Source organism: Sturnus vulgaris, chromosome 20 (genome assembly GCF_052056855.1).
Source record: "Sturnus vulgaris isolate bStuVul1 chromosome 20, bStuVul1.hap1, whole genome shotgun sequence".
In the NCBI taxonomy this organism is placed as follows: domain Eukaryota; kingdom Metazoa; phylum Chordata; class Aves; order Passeriformes; family Sturnidae; genus Sturnus; species Sturnus vulgaris.
This window is the reverse complement of record NC_142262.1, coordinates 3,909,010-3,936,304: the sequence shown is the minus strand read 5'-3', so window position 1 is coordinate 3,936,304 and position 27,295 is coordinate 3,909,010. Positions and strand designations below refer to the sequence as shown.

Below are 27,295 nucleotides of genomic sequence, written 5' to 3'. Positions count from 1 at the left end.
TCACTTGAGATGATGAGCCAGTAATTGGTTTAACTGAGGAAGTTTTGATGGAAATATTAATCCCTAGATCACTCCATCATATGGGAATAAAAGACCAGGCCCTCTTTTTTGCAACCTCAACAATATGTTTCCACTCTGCTTTGACTGCTAGTACCAAAACATAACCAGGAATTGAAAGCTCTTGTCTCACAAGCTCATCCTCCTGTGCTCTCTAGGAAAATATTGTGGAAATATCACTGTGTCATTCACTTTTTCCTTTTAAACTAGTGCATGAATTATTTTGGTCTCATACACTGGATGATTAAAAAAAAAAAAAAAGAAGAAAAAAAACCCAAAACCCCCCATTGTACTGTGCTCCAGTTCAGTCAGTGTCTAAACACAAAGCCATGAAAATGTTTTTGAGATAAAAGCAATTAATGAAACACGAGCATGTTGAAGGTTATTGTTACTCAGGTGAGCAGCCACTCAATCCACTTACATACTTCATTTGAGAACACTTCCTTTAACTCCAGAGCAAAGGAGAGAAGGATATGGCTCTAGTTCTCTCAGGGACTCTGAGGAGGTATTTTGTGTTCCCATCTCATTTGGCACAACACAAACAGCAGAACAGCATCAGGAACCTTAATTCACTACTGTTTGCAGGACACTGAGATTATATACTCCAACATAAATATAAACAGAGATATTTTCTTTGTCATTGCACATCTGAGGTTGCATGAGAATGTAATAAAGACAACTGTGGGACTCTAAGGTAATATGCCCATACACAAGAAGGTCTGATGTGGAGAAATCTTTGTTGGGAGGCAGCCTTAAGCACCCAGCATTCCTACTGGATGGAGCAGACCTCCCCTATATATCAGCAAGTGTATTTGCAAAATGTGTATCAGATATTTGTAATTCCTTTATGCTGAAATACATAAAAATAAACACAAAACAAGTTGTTCTGTACTCGTCACAGCTGATTTTGTTGAACAGCAGTACAAGAATCACAAATGGACATTAGAACCATATGGAAATACAATGGACAAGCTTGAAGGAGGGAGAGTTTTGAAAGTTATTCAAACCAATCTGAGAGCATCAAATGAAAAGGAAAGAAAAGTAAAAGTTACACAAAAAAAACAGGGATCAGCATGTCAAAACTGACAGAAGCCTGGCAAACAAGCTGAAGTTCAAAAATTAAATACTTCTCCTCAAGCAATTAATTAGCAACACAGATCTACACAATACAAACAAAACCTCCAGAAATGCACTGACTCCTTACACCCAGCACCTGCACTCTTGTCTCCAGGGCAAGGGTGGGCAGTTATGAACAGCTCAGAAACAGTCTAAGCAAAACTCTGGAGATGGTGTCACATTTCTGCCCCAGGCCCAACTCTGCAAAAAAGCCAAGGGACTTGACACAGCTCAATTGCTGAAGAACATAAGAACACAGAAGCCAAACTTATTTCTGACCAGGCTCAACCTCATTCATCAGCATCATCAAACTGGCCCTTCTCAAATGCTCTAACTCTTGGTGGAAAAACAAAGCAAGGTGGGTGGTGACAGCCTGGGTTGTAAAACCAATCCTCCTTCCATACATGCGAGCCGAAAAGATTATTTTCCTCAAAACTTCCACAGGAGAAATCATCAGCATCTAAAGAAGATAAAAATAAAAGATTTAAACCATGGGAGATACTCAGGAAAGTAGTGGAATAATGTAGCAGTTCATAATGGAGGTCTATAGCATCTTCCAGTTCACTATTTCAATTTGATCTGCCAGCACTCATGAATTAGACTTTAAAAAAGGCAAACAGAAAACTGAATTTGGCAATGTCCTCATTTTAAGGAAGGTCCATGCCACACAGACAAAACAGTTTTCCAGAAAGCTCAGCGATACACCTGGGACTCAGAATGTCTGGCAGCAGCTCTTACAAGGCTGCAGTTTCTTCACATTTTCCCTGGGAATAAAAGGCTCATGAAACTTTTATTTACCTTCCCCTTCTTGCTGATTTTCATAACACCATCCCAATAAGGAGTCCTTCAAAGCCTTTAAGAGCTGGGCCACTGGACAGAATGGGAGGGTGAGGTCCTGTAAAAGCTGGCTCTGAACAACATTTCCACTAGGCTAGAATTAAGCCTACTGGGCCTGTATTTAACCAATCTAGCACAAAAATAGGGCAAAGTATTTTAACAGAAGCAGAAAGATTTCTAACCAGCAGACACTGAGCAAAGAAAAAGCCCAGAGCATGGAGGAGCAGAGGACCCAACACAATATCCCACATGGCAGCCTTTCAGCAGCACTACCAAACAAGCCATCACAGCAAGAGCTTAAGACACTTTAAAAGCCATAAAATGACCAATCAAGCCGATTTTTGTATTTGTAGCAGTTAACAAATCAGACATTTGTACTCAATATCCTTCAGAAGGACCCAAATCCAATAGTCACAGCTGCCTTAGTTTGTGGGGATTTAAAGAGCTACAGGTGGGATGAGAAAGTTAAATAAAGGTGAGGGGGAAAGGAATAGTTCCAGTACAAAATTCAAAACATTCAATAAATTTGAGCATATAAGAGATTAAAATGAAAGCTCAGAATGGAAGAGAGGGAAAACCTCCAAAAAGTGAACAGATTACTCAGTGTGAAAAACCAATACTGTATTTCCATTTTAAAATCAGAATGATTTTATGGAAAGGCTGTAAAAACTTTCTCACTTTCTTCCATTATCAAACATTGGAATTAAAATACAAAAGTTTATTTTAATTATGGGATTAGAATAAACGGAGAATTCATATGTCCTAAGCGAAGAAAATTGTATTCATTACAAAAAGATACACATTAATGAGAAGAAAATGGAAATGGTACTATGCCACATCACCAAAGACACAGCAAGGTATCAGTCACTGCTGGCTAAACTCCATCCACCCGTTCTGTGCTAAGAACCAGCCTGGAAAGTTGAGACTCCTTAACATGTGAGTCACCATAAAAGCAAGTTACAAAGTGGAGGAATAATTCAACTCTAAAAAAGTATAAGTGAAACTCCTTCTTTTCCTTACCACTTTTGTCCATGGGACTGATTATGTGCACAACCAGTTAGGAGGATCAAGCTTCAACAAATCCAAACAAAATCAAAATGAAACAAACAAACAAAAAAACCTCAAAAAATCTACAGTAAATGAAACAAACCGTACACAGACTGAGCACTGTTCCAAAAAACTCCATGCTCCAGAGAGACATTATAATGAACAGTCTTGAATTTTCTTGAAGAATTTTTACACAAAAAAGTTAATTCCTGCACATCATGCACATTTCTCTTCTGCTTCATAGTAACAAAGATACACCACTGAACTTGCTTCCCCAGAGAAACTCAACACAAACATGGAATTTTCCTCTTTACCATCCCACTCCCTAAGAATTTAATTCCTTAAGCAAGAGTTCCAGGTGAAGTCCACAACACCACCTTTAAATCCTGTATTTGACAACAAAATTGTGCATTACATATCCAGGAGGTCAACACAACAAGAACTTGCTTCCCAAAATAGAACATGGAGTTACTTAAACACCATCTCCTGCAAAGCACCTGCTTCCAACTATCCAAAACTCAAACGAAGCACAAGTAAATGTGTACTCACCATAAGGACTACAAGCAGACTCCTCCAATTCTTTATCCCAGTCCTCCACCTCATGGGCAGATGCATCTTGCTGCCCTGAAGACTCAGGAATATTGGAAACTTCACTATCCCACACATCAAGGTCAGCATATATATTGCACCAGCCCTCATCAGTAGAGCCACTGACATCACCTTCATGGGGAGAGGTAGAAGAAGACTCAATTTCTTCAGACTTGCCATCAGGAAAAGGTAAAATATTCTGCAGCAAACATTCTAAAACCAGTAGAAAGCACCAACAGATACACTCAGAAATTAAACAAGAACAATTAAGTTCTCAGCATACAATTCAGAGAGGTACACAAATGCACTTTGTGACTACTAATCTTATTGTAATACATACAGTTTCCTATATATGTAATATCACTACAGAGCTGCCTCACATTTCAGATATTTGGGAAGAGTGGACATAACCTTGCACCATAGCATCAGTGCAAATCGGGATTTTACACAGACTCTTGTTGGAAAATAACTCTGTAAACTAGGGCAAAGGACCCAGCAGTCTTGTTTCACCACATTCACCTGCAGGTATTTAAGAAAAAAGCAAACATGGTTCTGGTTTTTAAAAAACAGTCATATTGATTAATTACTCATATACCTAGACATACACAAATATCTACACGGAAATAACTTAGTGCAGCAAGAAAAGAGGCATTTTCCATGCATCACCAAAAGGTTTTAAGTGTATTTCCCAAGTAGTGCCCAAGTTTCAATATTTGCTATCTGCTTTATTTTGTCCTACCTTTTCTGGATTTCCAGATCATAGTTTCGGTCTTATTAGGAACCTGTTTCCCCTCAGAGTTTGCAGCCTCAGAGGCAGCAGCCATTACCTACAAGATAGTTTCAAAAAATGCAGTAGCACCTCTAATTGCTTATGAAACTGCTACATTTCAGCGTTGCCGAGCGTCTCCATTTGTTCCCTTGATCAATCAGAGGTTTAAAAACAAACGGGCATTCACTTCAGAAGGCAAATCTGCAGAGGTTTAGCTAATTGTGCTGCTGCCATCGGTCACCGCTAGCATTAGCCAACACAGAACAGCCCATCTCCTCATTCACCCCCACAACCCCGGCCCAAAACGTTCCCTTTGGCAACGGCAGCATGTGAAAGCATCACAGGTCATGAAGACACAAAGGAATGGAAAAACTACTAACACTGAACCAACCACTATGGGAGCCCACATACCGAGGGGAACCCTCCAACAGCACTGAGGAGCTGGGTGGAGAGCAGGAGGAACCCTCAGCTGCTCTGAGGGGCGCCCAGGGCCCGAGATGGCGACTTCTCCTCACACTTCAGCCGCACAAAGAGGAACCGCGGTGGGTGCGGGATGCGGGGCCCGCAGGCTGAGCCGGTGGCCAAGGGCAAGGCACGGACTCCGGGCGAGGCTTCACGGCGGCCCCGCCGCCTCCGCTCCCGCCCCGCGCTCCCCGGGCCTCCCGAACCTTCGGGGCCGAGCCCGCGGCCCAGCCTGAGGGCACCATCGACGGCCCGGCCCGGCCCGGCCCGGCCTGAGGGCACCATCGACGGCCCGGCCCCGCCCGGCCTGAGGGCACCATGGAGCGCCCGGCCCCGCCGGCCTGAGGGCACCATCGACTGCCCGGCCCCGCCCGGCCCTCGGCGCCCCGAGGCAGCGCCAGCTGGGCGGGCCCGCGGCTCTGTGCCCGAGGGACAGGGTGAAGCAGCCAGGGACGGGGGGACCGCTCCCTCTCCAGCTTCGGTGCCTGCAATGACGCGACCGCCCAGCCCGCGGAGCCCACCGTGCACATCTTCGGAATCACAGGCGCAATTCGGCTGGAAAGACCTCCGAGATCATCGACTGCAACCATGACCCGACTCCACCGTGTAATGGAGACTGCACGCTGGACAAACACAGGCGTAAGAGCTCTGAGAAAGCACCTTTCACTCATTTAGATGTAAATAAAGTATCAGTACCTCTCATGACTGGGTGGAGCTTTCCCCTTGCCAAAAGATAACAATTTCCTTCCGGCCTCGTGGTAGCAGCATGCTCAGAACATGAGGAGACCGGAAGCACCTTGGCCGAACAGCTGGGGCAGGTGTCAAGCACATGTTCTTGCAGGGAATGTGTATCCCTGGGGAGAATGGCAAAGATTTGCAAGGAACCAGAACAGCTGATGAAAAAGGGCCCATTTTCTGAAATGACAGAGTTACCAGTTTTGTTGGACTTTAAAAACTCCAAACTTTGCACTTAAAAACTTTTAGTTGTGCAACTGATGAAGCAAGAAGTGGTTCAGAAGAAGGAGTTAAAGTGTAAGGGGCAGGGAAGGTGTAAATGATTAAGTGTCAGACAATGAGGCGACAGAGAACTCATGAAGATATAGGAGATGGCCTGGCTAAAATGTTGGGAAACACCAAAAGCAGGATGTACTTCAGACCTGGTCACAGAAAGAGGAATGTTACCAGACTGCTGCTCCAAACTGAATTCCCAGCTAGTCAAGTTATAAGGAATTCATTGCTTGAGAGGGGCTGCAATTTCTACTTGAGTGCAAAATCAACAAATATTTCCCTGTATTGTCATTATGTCACCCTTCCTTCACTGGGAAACTGCACAAAGGAACACTTGCTGCATGTTCTTGTACTTTCCCTACATTTCTCTGATGGTCCAAGGGTAGCATTCATGTTGATTTCTCAGGTTTGTAGCTCTGTAAACAGCCAAGGACAGCACTCTTTCAAAAAACATTACCAGCTTTCCACTCTCAAGGACATTGGTAGCAGATCTCAGCTCCCCTCTACCCTTCATCACTCTCAGGATGCAGAGACCAATGCAAGGTAGCTGCAGAGGCCGTTTCTCTTTTTGTCATGAGGATTAAAGACTATTTCAAGGCTAGAAAGCCATAAGCATGTATTTTTATTGATTTCTGATTACTAATAACAAGTGTTCCACTTTTCATGATTCAACTTCATACGATAAAAAGATCACCCACAAGTGTAGTTTCCACAGGATTTGGTTTGAGTTTTTTGCATTTAGGTGCTGTAATATTAGCTTTCCAGAGTGTAAAAACTGATACACTAGAACTATCTGAATGTTTAAGCAGGATCAAGGCTTTGCTCACAGAAGTCTTGATGAAAACACCCTCAGAGGTTTGCTTCCTTTGACTGTGCACTTGAATCTGCCCCTGGCAGAATCAACACTAGAAATGACTGCAACAGAGAAGACGATTCTTTTTTGTCACATAAAATGTGAAGAAGGTAAACTTTAATAAAATCCAGGAACATATTTACCTTTGTACAAAGAAGTTAAAAAATGCAGTCATGTTATAACTATGTATAGTTTTTCATAAATGTCCAGTTTGCAATAAAGTATATTTAGAAACAAAATCTTCCACCAGGTCTCCCTGCAACATCTTCATAGCTCGCCAGTGAATGCTCCCACAGTTTTCTGGTTTGCCTTGGGGATGACTTAGTTCCTCCTTGATATAATCCAGCCAGAGATCTTTAAAAGGAAAATGAAAGTTCTGGTTAGATTTTGACTAGATATTAACAAACATAGCAAGCCTAACAAGAAACTCTCTTTTAATAAGTGTCTTTGATATTAATGTAAGAGGGTTTACTTTGTGCAACTACAATCTCCAGCACCTTGAGGAGCAAAACCCTGGGTTCTATTCCCAGCTGCAACAGTGATGTCTTCAGAAATAATGCAACAATAATTAAGCTGTGTACTTTCTTAAAAAGAATACTGCAGAAATCTTGATTATAAATGTATAGCTCCATACTGTTCATAAATCCAAATTAGAAGTGATACACATCTCTTATGCCAGCCAGTGTCTGAACCTGATTTGCTCCAATTTGTGCTGAAGCCATCCCAGTGCCAATGACCCTGGGCTGACAGTGGAGGGTCCCTGCAGTGTCCTACACTTAATGGCACAGAAGAAATAAGTTCCACTCTGCATGACAGCAAGCAAAAGGGCAGAACAAACAGGTATCTTTTGAAATGGATGGAAATAAAAGAGGCAGCAGTGAACGACTGAATAAATAAAAAACAGAATCCCCCTTACCAGTATTTGTTGAACCAAACTCCCTCAAGGCACGTTCATAGTATTCTCTCAGATGAAGCATTTTGCAGGATTCCTAAAAAAGGAAGGTATTAAAAGGCCATTTATTTTGTACAGAAGTGAATCTGCAGCATGATTAGATTCTGACAAAGGAAGAGAGTCATGGCAATTACACACATACACTGCTGAAGATTAGTTACCATGGAACTTGGGTTTGTATCACACCCTGTGAATCAGCTGCACAGGACAAACACGAACTGATCACAGACTAACACCACTACTCTATTTCCTATTTAAATCCCAAGTTAGAACTGTATTTTACAAATACAAAGCATTAATTGGATAGTCAACAACTTACTTGCTCCTTTTCTATTTGGATCATCTTCCTGAAGAAGTCAAGTGAAAATGGACGATTTTCACACAGGCTGAAATAAAGTAAGTGGCTTTAGACTTAAGGACTTTTAACATATGTCCTAAAATAATCAGGTTTGAAGGTTTGGGGTTTTATTACCTGGTAAAGAGTCTTTTAACTTTCTTGTAACCACAATTTCTGTAAGTCCAGTCAAGATACATTTCTTTCATAGTTACAGATTCAGCAGGCGTTGTGGCATGTAAGGATCTCTGCAAGTTTAAAAGGGAAAAAAACAAAATAAACAAAAAGTAAACCTATCACATAACCTGCAATTAAATGGCCCAATTAGTGCTTCTCCCTAGTTAGGCATCTGACACAAAGGAGATCTCCTAAGTCTAAAATACATTTCTCCTCCAGTATTCCATAGAGCTGGAACTGGCATTTCCATAAACCCCTTTATGCAGAGGGTTTCACAATACTCTACAAACAGCTGAAGTCAAGATTCCACCTGAAATACGCATTTTATGTTGTAAATGGAAGGGAAAAAACACAACCCAACGTGCCAGGCAAAGAAAAACCGTTTTGCCATACACTAATGAGGAAATCCATAATAAGATTAAAGTCCTCATTCTTGTTTTCTGTAACAAGACTGATGTTTTCACACAGATTGGAAAACTCTCTTTTCCGTGCTCAGATAGGTGTCTGAAAACAGACCAAATATTCTAGACCACAAAGCAGGAGTCCATCATTGGTTGTGCTTACACACATCCATATGCCTTAGAACATGGGAATGACATTTGTGCCTGTAAGTCTATGTCCAACTGGTTTCTTTAATGCACTTAGTTTTGCTTCAAATTCTTTGATATCAACACATCCATGAAGGAAATTCAGTATAAAGCATGTGGTGCATGTTCCATCCACACACATTGTTCCATTTTATTGAACAGACATAAAAGTAGATTTGATTAGTCAAGTACCTGGTAGAGAGCTTCTGTGTCTTCCTTGCTGTTTGTGCCCTCACTCCATTCCACCCAGAGGGTCCACAATGGCAAAGTGCCCTACAAGGTCAGCAAACACATCAAATGGCTGAAATACAGTGACTCTGATTTACAGAAACAGACAGCAACACAGCCATCAGCTTCTGTACTATCTGCCATAAAAAATATCCTTTGCACACAGCTCTTGAAAAGACAGCTTTGAACTGCACACTGAAATCACTTCTCATTTCCTTCCTCACTTACAGGATAAATCATCCTTAGCTGAACAGCTGTAATGCCAGGGATGAGAACCAAGCTCTGCATCACTGAGCACTGCAGTACACAGAAGTGATTTCCAAGAACAAAAAGGAAAGAAACCTTCCTGTTTCCTCACTCATTGTGCCCAGGGTTTGAAATGAACAGAGCAGGAGAGCACACAGCTAATTCAAGGCTTGAAATACCACACAGGCATTTGGTGTATCAGACAGCGAAGAAAGGGAAACACATTTTTCCATTAAGACACAAATACCAGCTTGCTGCTAGGAGAGTATGTAAAGTGTCACCTGTAAGCATTCAAACTTCTAACATGTGAATTTTAGTGAATTGACAATTCCCTAATATTCGGGAATGCAATTTGCATGTGAAACGTCAAGTTCTTGTTTCTGACCTTAAAAATGGTTAGGTACTGTAAATGTCTTGTAAACAAAACCAAAGCAACAAAAACACAAAAAAACAAAATAAAACAACCAATCATCAGAGGTTTCTGGCCCAAGTACATGCAAGTCCATTAAACCAGCACAGACCTTAGATTTCACATGTTTAATGGCTTCTTCAAAACACTGGGTCACATCCTCCCTCTTCAGCTGGATCATCACCTGCAACCTCATCTGCCATATTTCCACAGACTGGCTAAAGTGCCTGGTTGCAGCTTCTGCCACCTCCACAGCCTTCTCAGAGAAGTTGGAGTCCAGTAAGAGCTGAAGCTAAAACACAGCAGATATGGCTCTGTTAAAAAGCAGGGCTTTGAACCAATATTGTTCATCTTCGTGCCTATTCAAAATGGCCAAGACAGGCACACAAATAATGCAGGAAAGCCTCAGCATCTATTTCTTCTGTGTCAGTTCTTACCCACTGCTTGTAGAGAGCTTCTGACAGCAAATTGGACTCACGGGCTTTGCTGAACACACTCAGTGTCCTCTCCAGCCTCTGGAACCAACAGAGAAGAAAAAAAAGAAAACAAGCATTAGTTCTATATATACCAGATTTCAGCATTCCAAGAAGCAAACTGGATTGTGTATCATGTCAGTGAATATCTAATTACACATTATGTGTCTAATGCTGTAGGTACCTGCAAACATTCCAAGATAATGTGGAAATCTGAGCATTTACTTCTCTTCCTTAAGGAACAAAAAACAACATTGCATTGTTCTTTTAGTGTAATACTAGGGAAACAAGTTGCACAGGATAATCAATTAATTCACTGAGTCATACCTAAGCAGAGATGCATAATTGATTACCCACGTGCCAGCACCAAACTTTGCCCAGACTTATTTGCAAGAGTCATTTCAATTCATCCTGTCCTTTGAACAAGCACAGGTTTGAAAGACTTGTCAGTGAATTTTTAAGATCGTCTTCAACCCAAACCATTCCATGATTCCATGATTAACAAGTCTGCAGTCTTAGCTTTCATCCAAAGAGGTCACTGTGCTTTACTGCCCAGGCTGGTTTATGCCCAGGTAAGTCATGTCCAGGCAGGCCCCTTGTGAGACTGGCAGTAAAAGTGATCCCCCCAGATAGAGATTAATTATTTTTAATGATGGCCACAGGTAAGTATTTTTGATAAAATGTTAAAATATATTTGCTTCCTGTCTGAGGTATTATAGAAGTCAATAAAAATAGGGATGATTTGTTTGTATTATTTCCTAATGAATTTTTACCTTTTGCTTTAATTCTGCACTGTTGGTTTTTCTGTTGTACCTCTCCAAGCAAAAAGTGATGTAGCATTTCCACATGTCCTCTGTAGAAGCAAAGGCAAAATATCACGCTTTAGAGAATCACAAGAATAAGCACAAATATTTGTTTTTAAGAAATACAAAGACACAAATGATACAAAGTGTTAATGCCAACTTTGTTTTAAAACGTTGTATTACAACAGAGGCCCTAGATTTGTAACATTACACTTTAAAATGGCTCCCCAGTCCAAGCTGCAGGCAGTAACTCTTTGTAAAGAGCATCAAACTCTTAGTTCAGCTGAGATTTTTAAAGATTCCTTCCAACTCAAACTGTTCTATGGCCTTAAATGTTGTAAAGCAGCAAGTTTGAGACCACTCCACAAATAGTCCCTTGACAACCTCCTTTACAAGTAACAATAATACCAGAGGCTGAAGCTGGATATCCACTCCCCTGGCTACATAAAACCATTGCTTACTCACAGCTGACCAGCAACAGACTCATATTTTCAGTTAAGCAGTTCCTCCAAGAGCAAACAACACACAAAATAGACCCCAAGAGGTAGAACTGCTTGCCTTCTCCTAGGTATGGTACAGCCTGCCATCACCTTCTTCAAGGCTTTTACAGGCTGCTCAAGTGCCAGAAACAAATGTTAAAATGCAGGCAGAACATTTCACCTGTTGGGACTGCTCTCACAGCTTCATCAAAGACTGCACAGCACCGTTCCTCTCTCTGGGCCATTTCTGAGACTTTCTTCTGTTTTGTGGTTTGTTCTGTGGCTGGCAGGGACCCCAGCTCGAGCTCCCGACGGGCCATGAAGTCCCATGTCAGGGGATCATCAGCATATCTGGCCTGCAAACTAAACACAACATGCTTGTAACAGCCCACAGCCACCAATCTTCACCTGCAGGTATGTTTAAGAGGGTTGTTATGTTGTTATAGAAATGTAGTTAATTGCTAAGTAAACAAATGCCAGAAAAAAATACTTTCCACAAGACAAAATATTAGCTTTCTAAAATATTATTTAATATGGATATTCTCCAGAAATAACAAGAAACAGACAGGGAGCCGTCAAGAGAGATCTTTCTTTTGAGATGAACAGGAGAAACAAAAAATGCAAAAACCCCACCAAAGAACACCAGGAAAATCCACAGTTCCTGCAATGAATTTATGGAAACTAAGTTCAGTAATTAGTCAGTGACAACTGTATTTTACCTACATTTTCTTAGCAGTTTTTTAAAGCCCTTTCTGAAGTTAGATACAAGTATCCTCTTGTAAAGATCATGCTTTTTTTTTTTTTTTTAAAGGACTTCACATAAGCCTTAACACAATTTTCCTAGAGGAACAGCCTTCAGTTCTGAAAGTCCAATCAATCCACTATAAGTTAGAGAATTTATGAGAATATGTTTCTTAAAAACCAAACCAAAATAAAATAAAAATACAACACAAAGCCAAGACTCACCTTTCAAGGATTTCTTTTTGCAAATCTTGTGTAAAATCAAAGAGCTTTGCAATAGAGAGCACAGCCAGCTGGAACTCAACACCTACATTTCAAGAGAAGATAAAACTATCAAGTGGAGTATTTGATGAAGAATTCCTCGACATATTACATCAATTGCACTTTGCATTTCTGTAGCTTGGTTCCACGTGCAAATTTAATAAGCACCTCCTCTACTCCCTCACTTGACTCTGCCATGAAAGCACAAAATGCTCCATACTTGGGACAGAACTCTCCAAAGCTGCACAAAATAGATGTCCATGAATTGTGTCCATCTTCTATCTCCACAACTTACCTTTGAAAATGCCAAGTGACATGACGACATAATCAGATCATTGTGAACCCCCACCAGCCATTACTCACCCTACTATTTTTAGGTTGCAAATCATTTGTATGCCTATTTTTTCCAGTATTTCTCCATAAAATTAAATTAAGCCAACTCTTTCTGAAATTTCCTCTAATGTCCTTTTCCCCTACTAATTTTTAAAGTTCGTTATTGTATTTTGCCCAGTCTTCCAAAAATATCCCCATCTATCATGAGTTCTCAAAGATATCTGCTACTAGTCTGCAGTTATTTTACCCAATTCTCTCAATAAAATGGCTGATTTTTACCAATCCTGCTTAATTTAAAATAATTTAGCCTAGTTTATTATTAGTCTAAATTCTTACTTTTTTAGCTACTAGTGGTAGCTGATTAGTTGTGATCTAATGTTCAGCAATGTAAAAAAGGTGTGTAACTCTGAACTGTCCTTTGGTTTTCTTTTTTAAACAATTAAGTTTTGAGGCTGCAACCCAGCACTAGGCCCCTTCACCCTGAAAGCTGTTGTGCTGGAAGAGATGTCAGCCTGCAGGAAAGACATGCAATCAGAACTACCAGCACCATTAATTTGTACTCTGGCATTAAATAGGTTCTACTGAAGAAATGGTATATTTGAAAAAAGGATCTCAGTGTGTGCATTGAAGCCAAGTCTATCAGGATTGCCTACTGCAGAACTGGGCTAAAGGTTGCAATTTTCTTAATGAATAAATACAATAAATGTTCATTCACCTTTAATTTTCTGAGAAGCATCCCTGTAGACTATGCGAGCCATTTCCCCATTGAGAATTTCTTCAGAGTAATTGAATTCCCCCTGAAATATCAAACATATCATTGAAGAAATTACTGTCTTTTCTAAGCTAACATTTTGGCAAACAGAGAAAGAAAAATCAGAAGACATTAATGTTTTTCTTCATGCAAGTATATTTTTATGTAATTTGCACAATTCAACTATAAAGATATGTGGTAGGAAGTTTGACCATTACTTTCCAGAAATTACTGTTACTTTTCAGACTGGGGAATGTAATAAAAGATTCTACAAACACAAAGAAAAAATAAATGGAAAAATGAACACAAACTTTTTCTAAATCATTGTCAAATAAACCATTAATCCAAAATTGTGAATTTCAACATGTAATACACAAGCAGACAAAATCTCTTAAGTATGCTTAGCTGACCTACCAGGTCCATCTTTGCTTGTTCAAATTCCTTCTTCTCCTTCCTCTGTTTTTCAGCATGCATAAGTTCCATTCTGAAATACTGCAAGAGTGACAACAAAATGAAATTACTGTGGAGATAAATCATAAAAATCTAAGTCCACAAACAAGCTCTGAGGAGATACAAATCAGGACTTTGCCACATCCCACACATGTCCTAGAGCCTTGGTTTTTTTGAAGGTCTGTGCACCTACTACTATATGCCGTGTATTTGCAACAAGTAGCAAAGATAATTTTTTAGTCATACTTTATGCCTTAACTTGCCCCCAAAGAAAACCAAGTTCCTCAAACAAAGATTGGGGATGCCAGACTGAGCCTGACAACTAAGTCCTAGCAGAGCTTAACAGTACTTTAGAAAGGAATTTTGGGGTTGTTTTTTTTAATATTTTTGACATTTTCCTGTAGACGAAAAAACAAGTTTTTCCAGTTGTCTCAGACAGATCTGGGAAATATGCTGAATTGATTCGTTCTGACTGATCACATAAGTGGTCATAGAAGAAAAACAGGAACTCACTTCTTGATAAAGTTTGGGGCACTCTGGATGGAAGCGCAAAGCACGAAGGAACAAGTGCCTGGCACTTTCTGATGACAGTCGTGTCTCCATTTCCCACTTTGCTGCCATAATCCACAGTGCTGCAACAGGTGACACAAATAAATTTGTTCACTCTCTCAACATGAGCTCAGCCCCAGAATAAGACTGATTATCTCCCACATAAAACTGTAAAGCAGACAGGCAGATCCAGGAAGTTTAATCTGGTTTAGCTACAGATCTAATGATGTCTTCAAAAGCCAAAAAAGCAGTCATGAGCACTCCACATCTCTCACTTTTTCATCAGCTGAGTGCCCAGTCTACCTGAGAATTGGTCATTCTGACCTACTTCACATCCCTTTATGACTACTCAGCACAACCCCTGTCAGAGCCCCTCCCTGTGAAGCAGCAAGACAAAGAATAGAGAGTGGGAACTTTAGCCCAGCAGCTTGAGCTGAAATCTGCAAGAATTTAAACCAACACCACACAATCTGTGCTGAGGCATTTATACAGCACTCATTTACCTGGTTTATTGGAATGAATCGCCAGCATGGTAGAAAACACCTTACTGAGTTGATGTTTTGCATTCTGTAAAAGAAGCAGTTTAGTTTCACCAACTCTGGTACTGAATTGAACTCCTAGCACCAAAGTTTCAGTAGGAAAGGTCACAATCTGTAGTGCAATTGCTCTGAAAAAGACGCTTCTCTGCTACTTGATCTATGGTAGAAAGTTTCTCAGATTTATTCAGTAGGGACCAGCATTTAAGTGCCACCACATTAGAGCAGCAAGGCTAACTCAAATTTTGTGAACCCCACAACACAAATGTTACCCAAGTCCCAAACCCATGGTTTCACTGCCCTCTTCTGAGATAGAGACTGTATTTTCCTTTGGTCACCTTCACCACTATGCAGTCACCTTCTTCAGTACAGAAATGACAACACTTGAATGCCAGTAATGCAAAGCCTTGCACAGATAAGTTTATCGAGTACAAAACTGACAGAATTAGGCTTTTCAGCACAGCCACTACCATAAATATTTAGAACAAAATCACAATTCACAGACAAATGAACCACTCACTTCAGAGAAGGTATAACCAATATTATGGTTCTCACAAACCAATTGGTACTCCAGATTTAATGCAGACAGCCTCACCTTTGTCCCTGAAAGCATCAAATTTCATACTAATTCATCCTCAGTCAAATTCTACACTTACATACATCAGTGAAAATCCCAGGCAGCTCCAACAATACTATCAAAGTTATTTCAGTATTACAGCATGTAGCACTAAAGTTTGTACCCCTATCTTTAAATCAAGTTTCAGATACATGAATAAGCACCAGTCTCAACCTAGGTAAGATCAGGATTTGAAAACTCACCCACTGCTTGCAAAATGCAACATGGGAAAGCCAGAGCTGGATATCATCCTGTTGGAAATCAAAAGAAGAAGAGAATCAATCTCACAATGTACAAAATCGATTGTACATAGACAAGTAAACAACACTCCCTTGGTACAATGACCTGGCATGCAGAAAGAAAGAATTCCAAATCTCAGTACAAATAAACTTACTTTCCATTTCCCTGTAGCTCGGTTGAACAGGCTGTGGACTCTATGCAGGATAGAGTACTCAATTTCATCCTTCTTAAATGAATATCCAATGCGCTAGGACGAAAAAAGCACTGATTTTATTGCAATAGAAAATTTGGCATAAAGTATTTTGCACTCTTAACAACTGACAAACTTACTGCTCTTCTCTTCTTGATCAGTTCCAGCAGATTAACTTCATACTACAATGGGAAGAAAAAAACATTTAAAAGCAAATCTGGAGGCACATAACAACAAAGTAAGAAAAAACTACATCAAGTTTTTTACAGATGATCAGGTGGACAAAAAATATTACAGTCAGGAAAACATAAACAGTAATTTTTGGCTGGGTCATTGTATTTCTAAGACTCTTGGTACTGCACAGGGCAGCCCAACAATGTCACCCTGTGCCTTAAAGCGTTGTCCAAACACTCCTTGAGCTCTGTCAGGGTCCTGGCCATCACCATTCCCTGTGGAGCCTGTTCAGTGCCTGACCATCCTTCCAGGAACCTTTTCCTAATAATGAATTTATTAATTCCCCTTAACTACACTTTGCACAGCACACCGGGGAATTGGGAGCTCTACATCCCTGGAGAGACAAGAAACTACAGGAAAAGGTGACAACACGAGTGAAGCGTGACCCCAAACTCGGGCACCAACTCCTGGCTACGCTTCATACTCTGGTGCCAACACCCGCTCACAGGGGAACACCAGGGGCCAGGTGAGGAGGGGTCTTCGTTTTCTGATCTGTTTCTAACGTGGGTCACTACAAAACTACCCAGGTCTAACTGAGCGGGGTCTGCACCGGAGCTGCCCCGCTCTGCTGCTCGGTGAAGCCTACCTGGATGTAATTAATGAAATCCTCCTTCCGCAGTGCTCTCCGCTGGATTTTGTACTCCAGAGCCGAAGCTTTCCTTAGGACAGCCCTGCAGGAACGGGAGATGAGCGCCGGGAACGGGAGATGAGCGCCGGGAACGGGAGATGAGCTCCCGGAGCGCTCCCGGCCGCACCACGTGCGCTCACCCGCCCGGCCCCGGCCCCGGCCCCAGCCCCGGCCCCGGCCCCGCTCACCGGATCTCTTTGCGTGTGAAGAGCCCGACCCGCTCCAGCTGCTCGAGCTCCGGGATGCGATCCTCCAGCCGCTGCTCGATGCGCTCTGCCATGGCTGCGGGGCTCCGGCGTGTCCGGCCCGGCACAGCCCAGCCCGGCCCGGCCCGGCCCCGCTTCCGCCCGCGGCCTCCGCGCCGCTCCCGCGGCCTTCGCGCCGCTCTGCCGCCCCCTGCCCGCCTGGAGGGGTCGCAGCCTCCACAGGCTCGGCAGGGTTGGAAAGGACCTCTGGAGATCGCCCAGTCCAACCTCCCTCTGCCCAGCCAGGGTCACCTGCAGCAGGGTTTGGAATGTCTCCAGACAGGGACGCTCCACCATCTCACTGGGAAGCTGTTCCAGTGCTCTGCCACACTCCACAGAAAGAAATTCTTCCTCATGCTGAGCTGGAACTTCTTGTGTTTTAGTTTATGTCCATTGCTCCTTGTCCTGTTGCTGGGCATCACCAAAAAGAGTGTGACACCATCCTCTTGGCACCAGTCCTGCAGCTAAACACGATGGCATTGACCAGGCTTATTGATGGGACATCAGCCTGGAACTGCTCCAGATTTTGCTTCTTGGTGGAATTCCTCCAGGACAAATGTCTCTTTGTCTCTCACATGGCACCTTTGTTCCTTCCGCCTTCCAAATTTTAAAGAAAAAATCGTCTACTATGAGGGTGGTGAGATACTGGCACAGGTTGCCCAGAGAACATGTGAGTTCCCCATTCCTCAAGTGTTCAAGGTCAGCTTAGACAGTGCTTGCAGTAACCTGGTCCAGTGGAAGGATCCCTGCCCATGGCAGAGGGTTAGAACTAGGTGATCTCTAAGGTCCCTTCCAACCCAAAACATTCCATGGGTCTATGATTCTGAGGAAATTAACAATAAAACCAGGCAACAGTAAATTTTTGTTTCTGAAATTAGAGATGTTCCAGAAAATAAAAAATTGAGATGAGAAATAATTTATTGAGAAAATTGCTTAAACGTGTATTATCCACAGCAGTATCTGCTGCTTATGCTTTGAGTTCTCACTGCTGTCACTGAGCTGGTCAGCCAAAGAACCAACTCTAACTCCAAACCTACCCTGTCACAGCCATGGCTCCCTGCTGGGGGAAAAGGCAGGTGTTTGTCTCTGACAAAACAAATACAAGAGGAAGAGGCAGCAGACTAAGGGCAAGAGGGCTTCTGGCACAGAATTCGCACAGAATAGCCAAAAAAAAAAGTGAGTGATTTTTCCCTTACTAGCCAAAAGTTTTATTAGGTCTTGCCAAGTACAGAGTGAGTACCTGAGCAATTGACTTTTGTTAAAAACACAGGTCAGACAAAACACTTTATAAGAACTATCAAGAACAGCAGTAATTTTTTTCTCCTACTGTGACTTGGATTTGTGGTGGCTTTATTCACTGTTGGGACCTATTAAAAAAAACTAAACTAATTCTTAGTGTGAGAGGTTTAGCAACTTTTCACTCTGACAGGAAATAGTTACATGATTTTCCAAGAAGTAACCAAACATGAAAGCTACCAGGAAATGGAGAGGCACCATCCAGTCACAAGACCAAGAACTACAGAGGAGTGCAGTATTCAGAAATTGGTGACCCAAGCAGCTCTGGATTGCAGCTGCCTTGTGCCAAGGGACCCCTTACCCACCCCTCAAGGACAAGGGCAATTCCTGATGGAGACTGTCCTCCCTGGAGCCTCCCTTGTACCACACTGAATGGCCACAGGTTGGAGGGGGATCGGCAGGGCTGTCCCAGCACAGAAGTCCCCACTGGTGACCCAAAGCCTGCAGTCCCTCGGGATCAAAAGTTCAGTGAGTTCACCTCCCACTGAGTTCAGCTTTCAGTAAAGCAGCACAGCAGTCCTTCTCAGTGATGATGGAAGAGTGTTATTCATAGTCACCAGTAACTTGTTAATTATATTGGGTTTGATATTTTGAGATGTGCCAGCTCAAGCTGATTCTTGTGCAAGTCCACATATTTTACTAAAATAGGCCTTAAGGAGGAAGGCACTGGGCATCAAAAGTAACATTAGCAGACTGAATTGCTGGGCAAGAATGTAATTGGAATTACTACTGGATTGTTTCACTTCATTTGAGTATTTTTGCATATAAGTGCATGATTTTATACTAGAAAGCATTCTGTACTTAGAACTAATCTGTCATGGTGCATGTAGATCCCAACATGTAAATGAGAACACTACATGCAGTGTAGGAGTTATGAACTGAAAAGATAAATGTCAGCCATTACCCAAAAACCTCTGGAAAATTCTGTTTCTATCTTCTTCTTCTCCTCTCTCTTCAACCATTCAGCTCTTCTTTGGCTTAAAATCAGCAGTAACTGCAAAAGAGAGACACCAACATAAACAACAGAGTCTTCTGAAACTGTTTGTTCTATCAGTCTGAAAACACTGATCAACCTACAGTGTTCTGCCACCTGAAGTCAGTCGGGAACTTTGAAACTCACCAAACCATCCATGACAGTTTTAATGTAGATGGTAGAGGAGTGGGTGTGCCCTCAGGGGCCACACCAACCTCCACCTTGAATGTGCCTCCAGGAGAATTCAGTCCTGTGCACAGATCTACCAACAGGTCTGAGAGTTCCCCACACACTGGTAACAATGGGTGTCCAACAAGGCTTCAGAGGGCATTAAATTTCCTGCTAGCACTTGTCAAAGCACCACAATATCATCCCATAGAGGCACGTAGGCACAGCACAAACCACTCTGCAGGACCCATCACTGTGGGACTCAAAGGATCAAAGAATGGTGTGCACCAAAACAATAGACTCCCCAAGTTTCCAGTTTAGGGGCCTAATACTTCCCACTCAAAACCACAGAGTGAGTAACAATAAGATTTAAAATACTGAACTTCATTGATGACCTCATGGGATTATTTATTTTAAAAATAGATCAAAACCCGATTGAAAACATTTTTTGTTCCCTCAGATAGCCCTGTTTTCCTGTAGATGGAACAAGTACAAAAATAAAAATGCCTTTCCTTTTCTTCCCCCAGCAAAACAATCCTTAGAACAATTAACATAACGGACTGTCAAAAGTGCTCATACCAAAGTGACAAACGCTGTGAGTGGCAGGCAAGCCCAGCCCGACCCACCAGAACACTGCACGCCGGATTTGTCATGCAAATCAAAATGGAACCTGACATGCTCTTTGTTCATTTCCCTTTCATAAAATCTACTTTAAATGCCTCCCATGTGCCTTGTTTTGGAAGCTGACATTCCAAATGCATCAGTGCAAATTAAGGAGGGATCCATTACCAATAAAGACGTTGTGATACAGAGAGTTTCAACAAATCTTATTGGGAAAACTGGAGAAACGACTGATGCAGCTGGCAACTGTAGGGTCCTGCAGTTTGCTGCTTTTATGAAGTCTCTTTGGAAAAACTCCACCAGTAGGTCCTTGCAGAGGAGTTCTGGCAAGCTGTCACAGCTTAATATCTATAGATTATATCTGCAAGCAATGGATACCTTGTGAATTAGGAATAATCACAGTGGTTTTCCTTTAAGTTTTGTCTATATTAAAACATTTACTGGTTAATGTGCATGACAAATATTATTTGTATATAAATTACAAATTGATTTATATCTATCTTTTTTATTTCTGCTATTTTACTTCCTGAGTGCAGAAACAATTATAGCTTTTTTAGAAGATGCCCCCAGATGTACAGTATTTTACAACTAGCATGTACTTTATGAAAATGCCTTTTAAACAATGAGAGTGATGTTATGACCTCATGAAAAGAATTGGGAAGCTTCCACAGACTTCAGCTGAGCCAATGGTTGATTCCTTCAGGATATATTTTTAACAAAGCCCTCAAAGCATTTACTAAGCATGTGGGACTTCAATTTAAAAATATATGAGCACATCTGTTAATAAAACAGTTTGGAATTTACTCTCAAAAATAGACTAGCCCAAACTTTGGACTGTATTAACTTCCTTAGTTTTGTAATTAAAATAATTTACATGATGGCTTGGTTTCACCCCTGCCAAAACCAGCAGTCAATCTGAATAAATAGTGGTTTCATCACTGCAATTCCACTCTGAGCATCCAAAAATTTAGATTTAAGACTTTGCAGTTGGTCAGTTGGACTGTTCCATACCAGCATTAATCCTGGTACATATCCTAGACAGATGTTATTTTTTCCATTCTGATAGAAAAATGCTAATTTTTGTTAGCAGCTTGCAGCTTGCTGGCACTGACCCTGCAACTTTAGATCTGAATCCCTCCTGGAATTTCATTCACTCACTCTTCTCTTTTTTCTGCTCTAAGTGGTAAAAAACCCCAAAACCAACAAATATAAATATTTTCATGTAATGCCTTAACAGAACTATTATCTGATACTTTACATATCATCTCTTTTAAAAGGCAAAAACCTTTACTTTCTTCTCCGCATTGGCTCTGAACTTGAATTTTTATGAATCAGATTGTTCCTCCTACTCATTTTGAGGCACTCTGTTTTGCCCCAAGATCTGAACTTCTATACACAGGGAATTTCCAGTGAAGGGGAATGATTCCTCTGGAATTGTTTCCTTGCCAATTCACATCTGGCACTGAGTATAAGATCCATCTGCTTATTCAGGGTCTCCAGGGGCTTGCACAGTAGTGGCTCTGAGTGTGCCTTTTAATTTGATTTTGTCATTTGGCTGGTTGGTGAGTAGCTGACAGTCTGTCTATATGCAGCAGGGTAGTTACAGCTAGTCAGTCATCATGTCCTAGTTGCCAATTCATAACCTAGTGCAATGCCAGTCACATTTCAACAATTTGAAACTATATCAGTCATCTGCCCTACATACTCCCAAAATGTCGACACCACAAAATATATTGCTTAATTATCTTTAATTTGATTTATTTCTTGTCTGTTGCCAGAGGTCTGGAGAGCAGAGTCATGCTAAGCTTAATTTACCTCACTAACCTGTCTATGTTTCGAAGGGTAGGTGAAATTGTGGCGTGGCCTTGGGTGACCTGTGCCATAAGTAGCAATTTCAGGAAAGATAGAATTTCCTCAGAGAAATGCCTTGTATCTTTTAAATGCAAGCATGTTGGTGCCAGCATCAATTGTACTGGTACAATAAAAAGCATAAACTATATAACATACAGATTTATTTCTCCTTCCAAAAACTGGAATTAGGATTGGTTACAATTTGCCTCCTACTGTGTTTCACACATCCTTCTATAGAGATGGTTTTAGCATGGTAAAAGTACTTTGAGCAAAGTCATGACAACAACCAGTAAAACTACTTCTGGAGTATGGATAATTCAGATTATAGTGTGCAGAATCATAACCTCCCAAGCAGCATTCCTAAAACAAGATAAAGTCTTGTAAAAGCCTTATGAAGCAACTTTTGGCATATGAAACCACAGATAACTCTCCTATGAAACATTTAGATAAGTTTTCCCATGTGTGAATTTTCTGTATCTGTGCTAACTGGTAAACACTGGGAACGGAGTTTCTGACTTGATCTTATCCCTTAAGTAACTGATGGTGATAAAATTCCAAATTCTCACTTTATTAATCTGTACTTGGTTTAGCCACAAAAGAAAGAATTGTCCCTGTTAAAACTTATCCCTTACTTAAAGCTGAAATTAATTAGTTAACTAATTCAGTTGAGGTTTTATTTTACTGTCTAGTGACATGTTCTTTGATCCGCCAATATTTTTCTTTTTGAGTGATTGAAGATTTCATTCTTGCACTGTCAACAGACCTTTTGTTCAGAAACTGCTATTTACATCTGTAACTGACTTAATTCTCAGATCTTCCCAGCAGTTTCTCTTTGATCTCTGCATTTCTGAGTTTAATCATTAAGTTTGCATCTGAAGTGTTTCAGTTGCTGTATCTTTCACAGTTTCCGGGACTCACTTAAGAGAACACAAATCCTGAAAGTTCACTTAGAATTATTTTTTGATAGTTTTGTGTACTACACATACTGCATCTCTGAAATTACAGCATGAACTGGAATGATTCCTAGTCCATTCCCATGTATTAAGTATTTAAATTTCAAAATTTGGCATGGATTTTTTCTGTGTAGTAAGTATATTTCTGGTTTTACATTTTAATCCTTTTAAGAGGTGTCCTACCTTTCTAGAGCAAATGAATCTATTGGGCCCAGGCTTTTCACAATGTCTTTGAAACAAATAGTCTTAATTCACTATCTCAATTCTGATGACAAAATCTCAATCTGAAAAATCCACCAAGCAGAAATAAATCGTTAACTGAAAATCAGGGGGAAAAAAATCACTGTAGAAGAGTCATGAAAAATCACTAAGAGAACTCAAAGAAACAAGTCCGAAGCAATACTGACTACTAACTATCGCTGATTGTTCACCATGTGAAAGCAGAAGGCAGGTGACTCCCTGGTGCAAAACATCCTGTGCATTCACTTTTCACTCCCTGCAATAACTCAAGACACACGAGCAACCTGCCGGCTGAAAGCTGTGCATTGTGGGTGCATTAAGATTCCCTGAGGGCCAAGTTCCTTGCGTGCTGCGCTCCTGGAATACATTTGAGCAGCTCTGTACAAAAGCTGTCCCCAGCCAAACATATGAATGAGAATCACAAGTGGCTGCTCTGTCAATCTCTCTCACACACACGGCATTCATGGCTACACTTGGCTTGCTGTGTGGGATCCCGACTCTTCCCTTTTGCCATGCTCCACAGTGCTTCCCTTACAGCAAAGTTTATTTTCTCTTTGCTGAGTTCCTTGCTTATTAAAGCAGGGCAGCACTGTATACTAATATGCAGAAAGAACAGAAACTGAGAAACTGAGAGCTTCCACCCCAACAGCAGTGTGATTGTGCCATCTTAAATACACCCAGTACTCCACCCGCTTCCGTGCTGTTACTCAGCGGGCTGGGACTGCTCCTGTGCTGTTACTCAGCGAGCTGGGACTGCTCCTGTGCTGTTACTCAGAGAGCTGGGACTGCTCCTGTGCTGTTACTCAGCGAGCTGGGACTGCTCCTGTGCTGTTACTCAGAGAGCTGGGACTGCTCCTGTGCTGTTACTCAGAGAGCTGGGATTGCTCCTGTGCTGTAACTCAGAGCTGGGACTGCTCCGGTGCTGTTACTCAGAGCTGGGACTGCTGTCATGCTATTACCTGGAAAGCTGGAATTGTTCCCTTTCTCCAGGTGCAATATTGTGTAGCCTCTGTTTACAAGAGTCTGGGAAAACACTTAGTGGGTGTTGACTTTTGTTTTCCAAGTAGATAGGGAAGAGGAGCTTAACCAACAAGTTCCATGGCCAATTACGGTTGATCTACATCAAATCAGACTGAAAATAAAGAATATTAACTGAAAAAATGAATTAATAACTATTGCAGGTGATGTTACCTCAGCACCCAGTGAAGTTTATTTGTGTAAATGAAAGAAAAGAGTGTCATTGAAATGGGTCTGGTTTTGGAGTACAGTGACACAGATGGGACCTTCCCATCTACACATGAGGTGTTTTTATTGTCTCAGTTCTGGAGCATTTGTGCATCCTCATTTCTCATGGAAAATCTGGGTTTGGGAATAGAGTGTGAATGAAAACAACAAGAAGCAAGGTTTGGAGTTAACCACAGAAGTGGAGTATGTAAAGTCTCTTCCATACTGGATGCCCTTGAATCCTACTGACTCTGCTCGTTAGATTGAGGCCAAAATAAAGAAACAGAGGTACCCAGAACAGTCACTGAGGATTTCTTATTCTCAACAACACCCTGAACACCCCACTCCAGTGCCTCACCAGTGGGGAATAACAACATTCTCTATTAAATACTGACCCTGGCTTTCATGATGGCCCAAATCTGGAAACAATCCTTAATGAAGGCTGACCAAAAGTTTATATATTTAGCTCATAAGCACTCTTTTGTTCCGAGTTTACATAATAATATTAACTAATTAATTAATAATATTACTTTCCCAGAAGATAAACTGATATGTAATAGTATTTAGTTAGCTATTAACAATCTATATAGACAGATCTATGTTTAAAGATGTGAGGAAAGCAGTATAAATATACTGACAGAACCTTCATTTAGATTGAGTTCCAAATACACAAGTATTTATTTCTCTTAAAAAAAATACTTTGTGAATATTCTTGTGCTGAGACACAGTAATTTGGAGGACTGGAAGCTGAAAAGTTAAGTAGTGTGGCCATAGGGGTACTACAGGCAACCAATAAAATCATGTAACTATGAAACAAAACAAAAATCCAGAAAGTGCTATAAAATATGCATGTTCTTTTACATAAATATCTGAATGGACAAAAATCACTGCAGTTCATCCATTAAAGATGACAGGAATGCTGGGCATGCACAGACTGCAAAAAGCCATAGGAAAAGGGGATTTACAAGTAGCATATGCTTTCAATCTGCAGGAAACAAATTTGATCTTTTGGATATCAAATGCAAATCCCACTAACAGGATGTGAAAACAAGAATGGATTGACCATCTCACGACTGAAAATCTGACATACCATGAAAGCACCTCTACCACCTATTTCTACTTTCATTTCAGGGTTTTGTTCCAACAGCAGCCCTGGCTTGCAATTGATTGTTTCTTCCATTTGTCATCTTAAACTAATTAAACTGCCTTTTTTTCTCCTCCATTCTGTTAGGGTACTTTTTATTTTTATGGCAAAAAGATACAGTATCATAATCTTCTACTGTTTTAATTTAATGTGTTTATGTCAATTTCAGGCAGGCATACTCTATTTCACTGCATCTTTTTTAGACTACTTTATTAGAAAACACATTTTCAATGTCATTTGCTAAATATGGCCAACTTTCTGTTATCTGATATAGATGTACGGAAGAAAAATGTTTTAATTTTTTGGGTTTTAATAAATGCATCTGTAAAATCTATAGGGGTCTATATTACCAGGCAGGTGAAGGACACAAGAGTCTTACACCATAGTTCATTTCTTCTGGAGAAACTGTTATGATTTCCATCTTTCTAAAAATAAATTATTTCTTTTTCTTGCTTCTAATTGTACAAAGTAAATAAAAGTTACTTGCTTAGACTTATTTGAATGTTTGGGGTGTATATACATATATTTTCTTTAAACATAATGAGGTTATTAAGAGACAAATGAGACATCACTTTAGAATCTCCCTTTATAGATAATGTAAGGCACATTTACAACATGACTGACTTTGATATATGGTTTTCCTCTTAATATTTATCACTATGTTAATTTTTCTTAAAGCTAGAAATCAGAAGATAAAGGGAGATGGTGGGGCGCAAGCACCACAGCTGTATCTGGTATCAGAATTCAAGGCTGTATTTCGCACATAGACGATTCTTACCCTACCCTGTACAATTACCCCGCAGAAGTTTTGCCAAGGAAAGCAAACAGAATGGAACTGCCGAAGCCTTTTGTGTATGAGCTGCCGCGGCGCTGATAAGGAGGTGATTAAATGGAGCCGCTGTTGAATTTCCCCACGGCCGGTTTGGACGCGGCGTTTTCTCACACACGAGGGGCTGCCCTGACAGCGGCCCCGGCCCGAGCCCGGCCCCGCCGCAGCTGTCACGGCTCCGGCCGCAGCGGCACAGCCTCACCTCCCCGGCCAGAGGAAGATCTGATGAGCTGTGAGACACTTACCTCAGAATTCAAGTCTCCCTGCACCTATGGGCAACTTCTTGTGCTATGCTCTGAGGGAACCTCACGGTTAGCTAAAGTTAGAGCTACGCGATAGCAGCAGGAGCTCATAGCCCACCCCGTACAACCACTTCCACCACAAAACCGATACCGGTTTATGCCTGAGCTTCGATTTTGACAAACTTAGCTCTTGAGCTCCGCGGAAAGGGGTGCAGCCCCTCAAGCAAAAGGGGCATCAGCCACCTGTGCGGCCGCGGGAGCAGCGGGAGGTTGCGTGGAGAGCCCGGGGGGGGGCACGGCGAGGCGGGAGCCTGGGCAGCCCGGGGGCTCGGGCGGAGCGGGCGGCCGGGGCAGCAGGGACCGGGACAGCAGGGGCCGGGACAGCCCGGGGGCTCGGGAGGAGCGGGGGTCCCGGGACAGCCCGGGGGCTCGGGCCGAGCGCTGCCGGCGGGGTGCGAGGGCGGGGTCCGATGAGCGGTCCCTCAGGCCGGCGGGGGCCCCCCCGTACCCATCATGCCCCGCGCCGGAACGCGAGCGGCGCTTTCCCGCGAATTC

At 41.7% G+C, this 27,295-nt stretch overlaps 2 protein-coding genes and 1 long non-coding RNA gene across 7 annotated transcripts; all 3 read right to left on the bottom strand.

The window, feature by feature from the left end:
- Positions 1–941: 941 nt before the first annotated feature.
- On the bottom strand, positions 942–5,666 carry COPRS (coordinator of PRMT5 and differentiation stimulator). Of its 5 annotated transcripts, XM_088176557.1 has the most exons (5): positions 5,573–5,666; positions 5,398–5,499; positions 4,385–4,472; positions 3,607–3,858; positions 942–1,633 (listed from the first exon to the last, which is right to left on the bottom strand). In XM_088176557.1, exons 2-5 carry the CDS (start codon positions 5,464–5,466, stop codon positions 1,464–1,466), a joined length of 579 nt encoding a protein of 192 aa, XP_088032683.1. In that variant the 5' UTR covers positions 5,467–5,499; positions 5,573–5,666; the 3' UTR covers positions 942–1,463. The 5 variants fall into 5 exon arrangements, with proteins under 5 accessions (XP_088032683.1, XP_088032681.1, XP_088032682.1 ...); XM_088176555.1 differs by having other exon boundaries at positions 5,398–5,659; XM_088176556.1 differs by having other exon boundaries at positions 3,607–3,777; positions 5,398–5,659.
- A 1,151-nt stretch (positions 5,667–6,817) lies between these two features.
- On the bottom strand, positions 6,818–17,326 carry UTP6 (UTP6 small subunit processome component). Its single transcript, XM_014878268.2, has 19 exons — positions 17,143–17,326; positions 16,913–16,997; positions 16,233–16,274; positions 16,057–16,149; positions 15,866–15,913; positions 15,014–15,077; positions 14,475–14,593; positions 13,926–14,003; positions 13,476–13,557; positions 12,392–12,473; positions 11,607–11,788; positions 10,917–10,996; positions 10,108–10,185; positions 9,783–9,962; positions 8,980–9,060; positions 8,162–8,271; positions 8,009–8,075; positions 7,654–7,726; positions 6,818–7,091 (listed from the first exon to the last, which is right to left on the bottom strand). The coding sequence occupies exons 1-19, from the start codon at positions 17,232–17,234 to the stop codon at positions 6,934–6,936; spliced, it is 1,794 nt and encodes a 597-aa protein (XP_014733754.2). The 5' UTR covers positions 17,235–17,326; the 3' UTR covers positions 6,818–6,933.
- A 129-nt stretch (positions 17,327–17,455) lies between these two features.
- Positions 17,456–20,449, bottom strand: LOC148221552 (uncharacterized). Its single transcript, XR_015807858.1, has 3 exons — positions 20,426–20,449; positions 19,400–19,489; positions 17,456–17,796 (listed from the first exon to the last, which is right to left on the bottom strand). It is a non-coding gene; the product is annotated as an uncharacterized LOC148221552 (long non-coding RNA).
- Positions 20,450–27,295: the final 6,846 nt, after the last annotated feature.